Source organism: Xenopus laevis, chromosome 6L (assembly GCF_017654675.1).
Source record: "Xenopus laevis strain J_2021 chromosome 6L, Xenopus_laevis_v10.1, whole genome shotgun sequence".
Taxonomy (NCBI): Eukaryota; Metazoa; Chordata; class Amphibia; order Anura; family Pipidae; genus Xenopus; species Xenopus laevis.
The window spans coordinates 130,053,530-130,067,433 of NC_054381.1; the positions used below are offsets into that span (position 1 = coordinate 130,053,530).

General features: G+C 38.6%; 1 protein-coding gene across 8 annotated transcripts in view; it reads right to left on the bottom strand.

The window, feature by feature from the left end:
- Positions 1-3,303: 3,303 nt before the first annotated feature.
- The window catches only part of stau2.L (staufen double-stranded RNA binding protein 2 L homeolog), a 144,383-nt gene continuing 133,782 nt past the window's right edge, over positions 3,304-13,904 (bottom strand). For all 8 annotated transcript variants that reach the window (XM_041565484.1, XM_041565488.1, XM_041565487.1 and 5 more), the window contains 2 exon segments: positions 6,288-6,373; positions 3,304-4,461 (listed from right to left, as the gene is read on the bottom strand). In XM_041565484.1, the coding sequence (XP_041421418.1) occupies positions 4,368-4,461; positions 6,288-6,373 (180 nt within the window). In that variant the 3' untranslated portion in view covers positions 3,304-4,367.

A 13,904-nucleotide genomic window follows, 5' to 3' on the forward strand; every position in this document is an offset into this window, starting at 1 on the left:
ATTCTAGTTCTGGGCAAACCAATTCAATCAGTTTTCACCAGTTGTTTAGTGTAGAAATAGGGTTTAAGACTTCATGGAGAACTTGGAATGTTATTAGTATAAAATGTAGGTGTCCAAACAAAGTCCTAATATGATTTTAAAGCATTGCATCTAAAAAATTTTTGATCAAAACTCACAAATTCGAATTTAAACCACCAACTTGACCCTAGAAACCGTTCTAATTCGACTATTCTCCACCTAAAACCTGCAAAGTTCATGTAGAAGTTAATGGCGAGGTCCCTTGAACTATTTTAAGATGTTAATAGTAGTGATGAGCCACATTTTTGCCAAGTTTCACTTTAAAAATTACTCTGCCATTGACTCCAATGGCAGAAAAAAATACAAGATCACAAAGTCAACCTTTGATAAATAACCCCCTAACTCTCTAGAATATAACAAACGTGTGCAGAGATGACAATTGTGTGGTCAGCCTCCAAAGGTTGAAGGTTCTAATGATTGCTTTTCTAGAGATAGCTACTGAGACATCATCCATGATGTGAAGTGCCATCTATTTTGGATAGGAGGGTTTAGGACACAGTGAATCTCTTGAGATAACTTGCCACCTTTAGAGATAACTGCCTGCCAACCAACTTTGTCCTGGCGGAATTTCAGCCACGGTTCAATGGTGTAATATCCGACATGGTTTTGGCTGAGCACTTGACCAATAGGAAGCTTGTTTTTCTTTTAATGACGTTCAGCTCAGCTGACTAATGTAGTTCCAATAAGGTCTTTTACAGACTTTGAAGAAAGTTGAGAGGCATAGGATCCCTAAAAAAGGGTAGATTCTGGTAAGGGCCTGCTTTAGATTGAGATTGATAAAGCTAATATCTGTACCATAAGATAAATCAAACACTCTTTGCATGTAGTTCAGGATATAACTGACAGACTCCAGACAGACAGTGCCTAACAATAGAGGTAAACGTGCCTAGTGCGATTAGCCTAACTATGCTAACTAGCATGAAAAATACTCCCAGATTCCTAATAAGCAAATAGCTTCATTGTCATGGTATGAACCAACGTGAATGAAGAATCTCTCAAGTATTTACATAAACTGAATAGCTCCACACCTGACACAAAGATGCTTTTTCACATAAAATTGGAAACAGACACGACAAAGTCATTATCAGCAAATACCTGGCAAAGGCTAAGCTTTATTATAGGGAGGAACGTTGGAATAATGCCCTAGCAGAAATTGCACTGAAAACGTTGCATCATATCAATCTCTCTTCCCAGCTGGCACATAAAATCTATCCGTACCCCCACCTCATTATGCTTTCGCATGCCTCATATTGATCTCAGTCTCAGGCGACCGCAGCAGTTCTATTCTTCAACTTCATCACTATTCGTTTTGTACTTGCTGAAGCATAGACTTTATTCACACATGCGGTGATCATTCTACCAAGCCAAGTGGCTATGAAAATAAGTTATGGAGATGTTTTGTAGGATGTTTTTGCCCCTCCATGAAGTCAAAATTGGCCATAACTGGCAGGATTGCGAAACAAACTTTTTTCGGGGCAATCTAATAATAACTTCAAAATCTACTACAGACATTACTATGTAGAGTGAACTTAATGATATGTTGAGTGAATTCTGACTTCCTTCCACACTCCAAAAACAAATCGGAAAGTAACCTGCCCAATTAATGTGAACGGGATCTTAGATTGCAAGCTCCTCTGGGGAAGGGTCTGAAGTAAATACAAGTATAATTTCTGTACATGCTCTGTACAGCAGAAGCTCAAGCTAAATGATCTTCTGTTTAGGCAATTCTTAAAGGGAACACTACACAAAGAAAGAAAATGTAATTCCAATCCACTTTCTAATATGCATTAATTAAAAACAGTTTTAATGTTATTTGCATAGGTAATTCCAATTAGCATTTGTTTCTGATCCCTTTCTGTTTTCTGTGTCTAAATCCTCAGTAAAAACTCCGTAGCAGAGGTTATTTCTCCTCCAGATCTGTTGATTACTGGCTTGTGCTACATTATTATAGGAGACCAGGACTTGAGAGAATATAACCAATCAGACAAATGCTGAGAGAGAGATAGAGATTTCCATAATAGACGCACTCCGGGACTACCAAATTCGGCGAGAAATAAGGAAGAATTTATTGTCAATGTTTCAGTCCTGTTTCGGACCTTTCCCAGGACATTGCAAAGAACAGGACAGAAAAGCTGACAATAAATATATATATTAGGTAATTGAATTGCGTTTTCTTTAATTTTGTAAAAACAAAAAAAATTTAAATTCTACCCCTGAAAGGTGTAGTTCATGTCACATTTGTGACATGATTTGCCCCAAAATTGTCCCATGCTCCGAATCGTCCATGAGAAATCACCTCTCCCAAAGTTGAGAAAGCGCCTAATAATTCCTTATTGGCTCCCTGTGGGAATTACCGTTTGTGAAACGCACTACATTGCCTTTGAATTAAAATGGGCAAAACCATTTCCCGTGGGGTCCAATTGAAACAAATCATTTGACTGATTTATTGGCTCTCCGACAAGACAATATCCAATATTTGAGATTCAGCTAGCATACATCTGTGACAATAGCTAACGATTATATTGGGTGTTTAGATGTTTTTAGTAGTAGTAAAGGAATGGTACTCTAAGGAAAACCCTAAGGGGTAAATTTATCAAAGAGTGAAGTTCCGCCACTAGAGTGAAATCCTGCAGCTCTCCATTCATTTCTATGGGATTTTGAAAGGCGTATTTATCAATGGGTGAAAGTCAAAGTTCACCCTTTGATTAATACGCCTATAAAAATCCCATAGAAATGAATGGAGAGTGGCGGAATTTCACTCTAGTGGCGGAACTTCACTATTAACTTCACTCTTTGATAAATATACCTCTAAGTCCCAAGATAACAAATCCATACCTGTACTAACGTGATATCAAGATGTTCTTTTATCCACGCTACTGAGGATTCTTTATTTCAGTCTTTATTACAGTCGCTGAGCAATTGTATGCCCGTGTAATTATGCTGATGTTTCTTGGCATTCCAGTTGGCCATAAAACACACTGCTTGAGAGCTTAAAGCTGACATGATTTAATGAAAAGGCATTACTCAGCTCTATCTGCAATTTCGTCTCATTACAATGGCAATGTTCATACTAAATCTGAAAGGGGTTTGTGCAGCTGACAAACAGGAGAAACCCCACCAGAGGGGTCCCTGATCACAATTCCCAAATAACCGCCAGATGTGAGGAGAGATGTAGATTTCTGAACTATGTTTACTGAAGGGAAGTAAAGAAAAACTCGACTGCGGTTTACACATGAACTGATGTGGTTTTACTGCATTTGGCCATACATTGGTTCCAAACATGATAGTACATAGTTCAGCCACAAATCCTTTTACAATAGAACATGGTCTCTAGCCAACCATAAAAATGTTAACACTTGGAATACTTTTTTTCTCTTGTCACTAGTACATGCTTCTCTTCCTTTGGTTAGCTGATGTCACAGCACAATATGCAGGAATTAAAAACACTCAGTTGATGTAACTGTGAGTCAGTACGACACAATGGGTGTAAATGTGCTTCACACACAAAGCCTGGAGGTCAGGGGAAAGAAAAAAAAAAAAGGTCTTTCTTCAGACAAGATTAATGAAGTGGTGCGGCTGGAATCTAAATGGCTTAGCTCGGGGTACACTGATTGGTTGCTACATACATCAGCTCAGGCTTGAAAACCTTGGGCGTCGGGAGATCTCCACTGTACTACGGACGCCTCAAAGGGTTAAGTTAATGTCGGTCATGAATTTAATCATTAGTCTGGAAATTTGATCTAAATGCCATGTATGTGTTTTTGTTTTCGACTAAAGACTGCACTTTGCTTTATGAACAGTAAGCTGTGACTATATATGAAGACAACAACTACAACTCACAAGCACTGTTATTGGTAAAGTCTTAAAATATCGAAGCGTTTACTAAAACAAACAAACCTGTAAAATAGAACACACACACAATCTCTAACCAGGGCGTTGTTACCTAATTCTGGTTGTAGGAGTTTAGTTGGTTAACGTTGCGCTTAGCTCTCCTTAACATGGTGTCTAATAAATTCTAACGTGAAGCCCTATGGAGATCAGATTTCTGCTGCCTCTAGGCAATTAAATGAAAATGTAGCTGTAAAATTCTGCGGGAAGTGCTTACAGCTCAATATCTTCCCCTCTTTGTAGAAACGTTACCATGTATTATCTCTTGCTTTAGGATAGTGTTGTCTTCACATAAGACCTGTATAATGGTAGAAGTGATTGGTTTCCTTGTACACATACACCCTATTGCGTGTTGACAGGTTTAGAAGGATGCAGTGGCGGCCTTAGATGCTGAGAAGCTCCTAGACGACAGCCTTTGAATCCTTGCAGTCCTGAGCAGTGGTGCCTGAGTTAGCCTGCTTATTGTCTGCCTTCTCTCCGCGAAGCTTGGCTTGTCTGAAAAAAGATGAATATATGAGCAAGATGCTTTTGGGTCCAGCGTTGCACATCTCCAGACATTGTTTATAAGCCAATGGCATGGAAGAGTTAAAGGTCAACCTTAAGGGTGACATTTTGAAGTGAAACAACAATATTTATCTTCAGATAGCACGAGGGTGAGATCATGGGGAGACCACTCTGATGGAATTGCTGTTTATAAAAAAGCAAGCCTATCTGCTCAAGCTCTTAACTTGTCAGTTTTCGGTTTCAGGGTAATTTGCCCAGTGAATCGCCACATCCCATTTCTTTAAATGAGGAGACGAAAATGGGATGTTTGTGAACTCATGTGGTCGTTTGCTCTAAAAACAAACCAGCGGCCCATTATAAGGAAACTGCAGATGTGGACATTAATTACACCTTGGCGGGTTTCTTCATAATTGTTAGAAATTGGCCTGCTGTTAAACTAGAGCTGTCCCATGTGCCGATCTGATCTATTGACTGGCAGCAACGTGGAACATATTGTGCAGAAAATATTTTGAGGCCCAATGTCATTTCTGCTTCAGTGCAGAGAAAGCATATAGTTCAAGAGCCTGCAGGTGTTTCATACGATTTCTAGTATGTGTATGCGGGCTTGCAAATCCCAAACGATATACATACACTATATATATCTTTTAGTTCTGGGACTAAGAAGATTTATAAATCTATATGGTCAATGCACCATATCTGCCAGTATATGCTGCATCAGTAGATGAAGAAGCGAAGAATCTTTTCCCTACCTGCGGCAATGTGGTGGAGGGTCTTATATTGCCGCAGGCAGGATAGAGTTCTTGTGTAGGAAGCCAGCAACAGAGTTAATTGAAGGGAAACTATCGCGAAAATGACAATTTAATATTAGCTTCATCATACTGAAATAAAACTTTGTAAATACAATTAATTAAATATTCGGCATCCTTTCTGAAATAATCAAGTTTATCTTCGCTATTGCTCTCTCAGCATCTTCTCTTCATTCAGTCTTCTTGCAGGAGTTGGGTGTCAGATAATCATTGACTGTTAGATCCAATATATCTTATAGGGGGGCTCATTTTGCCTATAAGATGTATTAGAACTCAATCTATTAAAACCACCAGATATCCGATCTCTCTACATTCAGAATTTGTGCAAAAGGCAGTTATTTCGTTAGATTTTGTTTGTAATGGAATCAGTTATTTGAATGAGCTGTAATTCCTCTGCTAGGAAAGAAAGCTGCCCTATAAGATATATTGGATCATTCATCTGACACCCAACTGCTGCATGAAGCCAGAATGAAGAGAAACAGATGCTGAAAGAGGAATAGTGAATATAAAATTGATTATTTCAGAAACGATACAGAATATTTAATTGATTGTGTTTACAAAATTTCTTACTTCAGTATGAGGAAGCTTATTTTAAATTTTCATTTTCGCAATAGTTCCCCTTTAAGGACTGGAGTGGTGATAGGCTGCAGAGGGCATAGCCAATTAGGGACGCACTGAATCCACCCCATAGCCCACCCAGCTGGCCTGTGTATGTCTGCACTGAGTTTCCAGTAACTTCAAGTGTGGGATATTTTATCTGGAATGCTGTTTTTTGGATAGGAGTTATGTCCCTAATACAGAGTACTCTGCTTTCAGGCTCTGTTGCCATATGCATAGATGATGTACTTTCTAGAAATACAGTAACCATTTTCCAGATATTAGAACTTTTTCCTGGACTTATGTGTCCAAAAAATTATTTACATTCCACATTCAGAGGCTTAAACGTTAGATCTAACCAACTGTGTATATAAGAGTCGCAGTTGCACATAGAATGAAAACAAAGCTACTTACTCAAATGGTCCATTTTCAGCCATGAGAGAACCATCCATTGATTCGAGTCCTTGTTCTGAGAATTGTTTCAAGGCACTTAAAGCTGCCTGGGGAGCAAGAGAAGCAATATTAGAATCATATACATGAAAACTAGCCATTAAGTTGCTTCAGAAGCAGCTTTTTGGAATGGAGTTATTATTACTACAATTATTATTAGAATATCTGATGAACAAGGGATAACAACGGCATCATCATGGCAGCACTAAATTCAAAATGTTCACAAAGTGTCCCCCATATCTGCTGATGAGGACGCCAATCCTTCTGTCCAACAACTACTGCACCAACAGTGTCTGTTCCTTATATACTTTCTTACTGTAGAAATCACATACAGCACACTGGAAAACATTTGGGGGCAGATTAACATAGGGTCGAATATCGAGGGTTAATTAACCTTCGATATTCGACTGCCGAATGTAAATCCTTCGACTTCGAAGGATTTAGCCTATTCCTACGATTCGAAGGATTTTAATCCATCGATCGAAGGATTTTCCTTCGATCAAAAAATTGTTAGGAAGACAATAGGGACCTTCCCCATAGGCTAACATTGGCCTCAGTAGGTTTTAGGTGGCGAACTAGGGGGTCGAAGTTTTTTTTTTTAAAGAGACAGTACTTCGACTATCGAATGGTCAAATAGTCGAACAGTCGAACGATTTTTAGTTTGAATCGTTCGATTCGAAGTCGAAGGTCGAAATAGCCAATTCGATGGTCGAAGTAGCCAAAAAAAAAAAAACATTCGAAATTCTAAGTTTTTTTCCTCTATTCCTTCACTCGAGCTAAGTAAATGGGCCCCGTGATGTAAATTAAAATGTCAGGCTAGGATATATAAACCTTTATCAGGTTCTTATGTCGCAAGATAAAAAAGATAAAACCTACTAGTTATAGCTTCCCCACACCTTCAAATAAGACAGATAGTTACAATGCGTAGCCTAATCTGAGTACGGTACTAGTTAGTTCTTGGGACCACTATAAAGAGACAGTCCTATTATAAACTTTACTGAGTAAAGGTCTGCCTGTCAGTATTATATGAAATTTTTATTTTTGTTGTCTATACCATTCTATTTTATAAAAACAATAGCCATACTGGCAATACCCACTATAAGGATGTATTGAATATAGGATTTGGTTTGGGATTCTGCTTTTTTCAGCAAGATTCAAATTCGGCCAAATCCAAGTGCTTGGCAGAACCTAATCCAAAATCTTAAAAATCACATGACTTTTATTCACACAAACAAGGAAGCAAAAAAACTAAAGTGTGCTGTTCTCTTTACTCCTTCTCGGCCCTAATTGCAAATTTGGATTCAGCCAAATCTTTCAAGAAGGATTTGCCTGAATCCCAAAATAGTGGATTCAGTGCATCCCTAACTGGGGATGCCCTCTGCAGCCTATCATCACTCCAATACACATCATTTACATGTCCTCCTGTGCCTTGAAGCTCTCAATTTCTACACTTTCGGCTACCATCCATTGTCCCTAATGTCCAAAGTTGTTCACAACTCTATCACACCTTACATCTGTAACCTTATGATTTATTCATCTCTAATGCCCTACTAATGATCTGCTAACCACGTCTTTTATTACTTCTGCATATAAAGGCCTTTCAACTTTTTTTTACAACTGCACCACTTAACTTAAATTCCTTGCCATGCATCATCGCACTTTCCATCAATGTTTCAGCCATTAAGCAATCTCTAAAAAACATTTTTTGGAAGCTAACCCTCATTTAGCCTAGCTCGCTATATTTAATGATCTTTTCTTTATGATACACTATAAACTTCTGCCAACATCTGAAGTTATAATTGGGCAGAACCCTCTCAACTTCCTGTATCTTTACTTCTGTGTCGTCTGTATGTTTTGGTACCTTTCCTATTATGTACAGCACTGTGCAATATGTTGGCACTTAAAAGGGAACTATTGTCAAAATGAAAATTTTATATAAGCTAACACGTTTTCTAAATATAATCAATAAAAATGTTTGCATTGTTTCTGAAATAATCAAGTTTATATTCACTATTCCTCTCTCAGCATCTGTTTCTCTTCATTCTCTCTTCATGCAGCAGTTGGGTGCCAGATATTCATTGACAGTTAGATATAATGCATCTTATAGGGGCTCCTTTTACCTAGAAGATGTATTAGAGCTCACTCTATTAAAATCACCAGACATCATGCCTCTCTACATGCAGAATTTGTGCAAAAGGCAGGTCTTTTGTTAGATTTAGTTTGTACTGGAATCAATTAATTGGGTTAGCTCTAATTCATCTGCTAGATAAGGAAGCCTCCACTATAAGATATTTTGGATCTAACTGTCAATGAATATCTGACACCCAACTGCTGCATGAAGACAGAATGAAGAGAAACAGATGCAGAGAGAAGAATAGTGAATATAAAGTTGATTATTTCAGAAACAAAGCAGAAAAGTTGATTGATTGTATTTACAAAGTTTCTTATTTCAGTATGATGAAGCTTTTATTACATTTTCATTTTCGTGACGGTTCCCCTTTAATAAATAATTCTGAAGCAATGCAATGTTTACATTAAAGCAATCACTTAGTTTAGTGACCTCTTGTGATAAACTATAGCAGGGGTGTCCAAACTTTTTGTAACAAGGGCCAGATTTAGTGAGTTGAAAATGTGCGGGGGGAGACCATTCAGCGCCGCTCTCGCATGCTTCTTTAGTTTACTGTGCTGGCACATCAGTATATCTTTTGACACCTTCAGCCCTAAAGAAGTATGCAAGTGCGGCGCATCACTACGTGTCTATTGCTAACAACTTCAGCACACAGGCAGCAGTATAGACCAAGTGGCAGATCATTTCACTAATGTGCCCAAATATTACTGCTACGGCTAGGCGATTCCTGATTGCACTGTGCTGGCGGGCTGCATTATTATTAATTTCATGATGGAGGCCAAGGGCCGGTGTAAATTTGAAAACAGGCCGCATTTGGCCCCCGGGCCTTACTTTGGACATGCCTGAACTATATTAACTGTACAGTATTCCACTGTATAGTATTAACTTTTTTCCAACTAAATGCAATTCACAAAGTTTGATGCACACATTATTTTGCCTGTAAGCGCCAAAAGTTTCTGGCATGCATTAAAATATAAAATGCAAATGCAATCTACACTAATCCTAAATGTAAAAAGGCTCTTTTTGATACAATTGCAAATATCTTGCACTTGTTAAATCTTGTTATTAAATCTTGATTGTTGTTGCTGTAAAACATTTGAATCATGTAACCACGGCAAAAGGCAAGACAACACTTTGGGGCAGTTACAAAATGCAAATGTCGAGGTAGGCTACAATACAAAGGTATTTTGCTGCAGTGCTGGATATTTTTCTATCCTTTACAGCACATAATAAACACATACTAAGCACATACTCTTTTTTCCTATGGAAATTCTAACAGTAAGGCCAAACTTCTACAGTCTGTGGGACTCCAGTACTTGCAGAACTAGAGCTCCAAGTCTTGGGCTGTCACTATAGAGCTACAGGCCACAGATGCATTTATAAGATGGACTGACGTCTAAACAAGAAGCAGGTTGCACCATTTATATGGCACATTTTAAACCTTTTGATCACCTGCCATTTTAAGTCCCTTGTGACATACCAATTTCCATGCCTTTTGTGGAATATACAAGCTAAGAGTGTCAGTAATGTAATATCTTCTTTAAATGTGTGGTTTATGAGCTGTATCCAATCCCATTCTAAAGGGGAAATAAAAATAAAATATCTGTTCTGTTCAACAAGAGGCAGAGCATTTTAACAGACATGTTAGTAAATCCATTTGGATGGATTTAACATGAGATGCTTGAGAAATGCATTGATGTTTAAAAAAGGGGTGTACCCTGAATAGACGCAATATGATGCGGGGACAGTGGTACTACCTATGCAGCAGGTTCCATGACCAGGGGGCCCGAGGGCTAAGACCGTGAGGTCAGCTGCATTGTATTTCACCATCACCAGCCGCTTTACAGTCTGGTATTTGCCAGCACTCATTTGCAGCAGGCAGGCCTGAAGGAGAAGGAGTTTGGCCTGTGCATGTGTGCCGGGTCCCCTCCGAAGATTTAGATCAAGATACTCTACTGTAAGGGGATGATCCTTCTTTGGACTTCCTAAATTGCGCTTTTTTCCCAATACTGGAGGGGTGCTGATCCCTACCAGCCCTAAGTAACGAGCACTGGGATGTGGATTGGTCAGTGTGCTGGTGCCACTGTTTGCTTTAAAGGGGAAACTTTCAAGGAGAAATGTGCTGTGCTCAAAATGAAATCAATTAATGGGACTCTTCAAGCATAATCTTGAGGTTGAAAGAGTACTTTTTTTTATTCTTATATTATTTAAATTGGAGACATCAGGCAAGCCATTATGGTTATTTCCCTGGATTCCTTTAGTCTTGGGAAATGCTCTTTGGTAGGATGCAGTCTTTCTTAACTGCTCCCCTACATATTGCTGCCCATCTTTGCATCAGAGGGGGAGAAGTACATATACACATACTGACCATAGGGATCAACTTGCCTGGGTGCAAATGATAAAAAAAACTAAATATGAAAAAATAGCATTAAAATCTAAACGTCAAAAAAAAAATATTGTATAAAAGTTAATCTGTGACATTCCTCAGGGACAGCAAACTGGTGTATATATGGACATTGATTACAGGTAATGCTAGAATGCACATAAAAAAATAAATAAAAATAAAACAAGTTAGGGACCGCCATTCGGGGTTTACCTTGACGTGGTATGGTGGCTTATCAATTTTATGATCATAACTTTGTAACAAAATAACCCCTGTTTTGGGTACATATGCAATAGCATTTATTATACTTATATATATATACTTTAAAGCCTTTAGAGTGCTCCCACAACCCCCCTGTTTTGATATTGTATATATATATATATATATATATATATATATATATATATATATATATATATATATATATATATATATATAATTCCAGAAAGAACCGCACTCCAACTTGTTCTGTTGAATAAATTCACATTTTATTGTGCTCAATTTGCGTGTCCAACGTTTCAGCCCACATTAGGGCCTTTGTCAAGGAAGGCCCTAATGTAGAACAAGTTGGAGTGCGGTTCTTTCTGGAATTATATGATAAATTTTGATCCAGCACCCACCATCAAACTAACAGATCCGGATCAGAGTGCGGCTGCCTATGTGGAAATATATATATATATATATATATATATTATACAAAAATGGACAGCACTTCGTGAGTGCTGTCCATTTTTGTATATCATATAACGAGGGAAGACCGGAAAACCTCAACGGGACTTGCACCACATATACGAAGAGAACATAGCGTGAGTGCTGTTACTAACCAATACAAGAGAAAATATATATATTCATGCGGGAGATACCAGCACTCTTGTGAGGTTCAATGGCGCCTGGGTGCAGTAGCCAAAATGATATTATATATAAATAAACAAATATATATATATATATATATATATATATATATATATCTCTATATATCTAATGTTTCTGGAGGTACCCGCACTCTTACTCGTTAAACCACTTGTGGGTGCTTGGTCAAGTAATGTATGTAATCTTCAAAATGGACCAGCACTCCAAGCATTTTTAATTCAATAATTTATTATAAAATCACTTGTGTATCCAACGTTTTTGTCCTCGTTGGGGCCTTTATCAAGGATCCTTGATAAAGGCCCCAATGAGGGCCGAAACGTTGCATACACAAGTGATGTTTTAATAAATTATTGAATAGAAAATGCTTGGGGGCAAATTCACTAAGATGCGAAGTTGCGTTCGCCGCACTTCGCCAGGCGTAGTTTCGCCAGCACTTCGCAAATTCACTAAAATTCGAAGTTGCGCACAGGGGTAGCGTAAGGTTGCGGAGTTGCGCTAGCGTTGTTTCGCTATATAAAGCGAAGTTGCGCTAGCGAAGGCTAATTTGCATACGGCGCGAAATTCAAATTTCAATGGAGGAACACGTATCTGCACTACAAATGCCTAGAAAACCTTCAAATCTGCAAATAAAAATTTTATTTTGCCCTACACATGTGCCCACTGTCTAGGTAAGTTGCCATGAGTCAGGAAATGTAGGGGGGAGGAAGGGGAGCCCCAAAAATTTTTCGATCTTTTTCAGCCTATCAGCCATCATGTAGAAAACACGCCAGCGTTTTTTGGGACTTAGAAAAAATTTTGACTTTTTTTTTAAACAATCCCTATCTACTCTATTGCGCTTCGCCAGGTCTGAGGTGGCGAAGGAAGTCTAGCGTAAAAGGTAGCGTTCACTACACTGCGCAAGTTAGTGAATTTGCGTAGTTTCGTCGCTAGCGAAGATTCGCCTGGCGTAAGGTTGCGAAGTAACACTAGCGAAACTACGCCAGCTTTCGTTAGTGAATTTGCGCAGTAGCGAAAATGCCAAACGCTAGCGAATTAACGCTAGCGTTCGGCGCTTCGCGCCTCAGTGAATTTGCCCCTTGGAGTGCTGTTCCATTTCGAAGATTATATCTATCTATATATATATATATATACACACACACACACATAATTTTTGTATTTTGTAGAACAACATTTTGACATATCTGAATAAGTTATTGCATCCTTACATATTAAAAGCTAGCTTAATGGCAAGAGTTTAATGGCAAGTACATCTGCTGTCAGGTTTATATAAATGTGCTAATATTGGCAGGGCATTGTTATAAATGATGTTTTCTGTTTCACCATTTCATTCAAGGTCGAAGTGGGGCAAATAAGGTAACTTGAGTCACACAGGCAATCTACAAGCACAGGGGAGCCATTAACACATGGTTGGCGAGAAAGCTGATGAATGTGTCTGGGAAAAAAAAAAGCTCTGCAAGACGCCAAGAGAACAAGGGTGTCAGAAATTCAACAAAAGATAATCCTATTTAATTATATTTTGTATAATTTTTGTGCGTGTTAGAGAGTGTGCCCCCCCCGCCCCGAAGAGGACTATAAAGCCGTTGCAACTTTAGAAGGAAAAAAAAACCTTCTGGCAAATTTCCGAGGCAGCGGAAAGGTTAATGGGAGAGCGGCAAATGAATGTGCCCTTTCCTTAATTAGTATACAGGATTTCTCTTGCCATATTTACACACATACATAAAGAAACATGTCACTCTACAAACATTTTACAATTGTTTAGTGAGCTCATTCCCAGAGGTTTTCCAACAGATGTTTGTACAAATGTTATGTATTACTGGGTTCAGTGGAGCTAGCGCTGCCAAAAGGATCATGCCAACAGGATACTGTTTGTTTTGGCTGCTGGCTTATTATAAATATACGTACGTATCAATATGAGCTAAATGTTTCCACTTGGGAGAGCTGCTATCTCTGCTCATGCCAATCACTTCCGTGTGATCCTTAGCACAATCCTCCTGGCCTGTAAGATTACATAATGGAGCAATGTTTTGCATTAGCATGGTAGATCATAGCATTCTGCAGATAGAAAACCATCAAGAGGAGGAAGAACTGCGACAAGAAGGTAGGGTAAGAGGTATTCCACTTATAGAAACAGGCACCTGCTAGATCCTGGCTGTTGTTGAGTTATCGGTGATGGAACCTGACGTCCAACAATAGCTTGAGA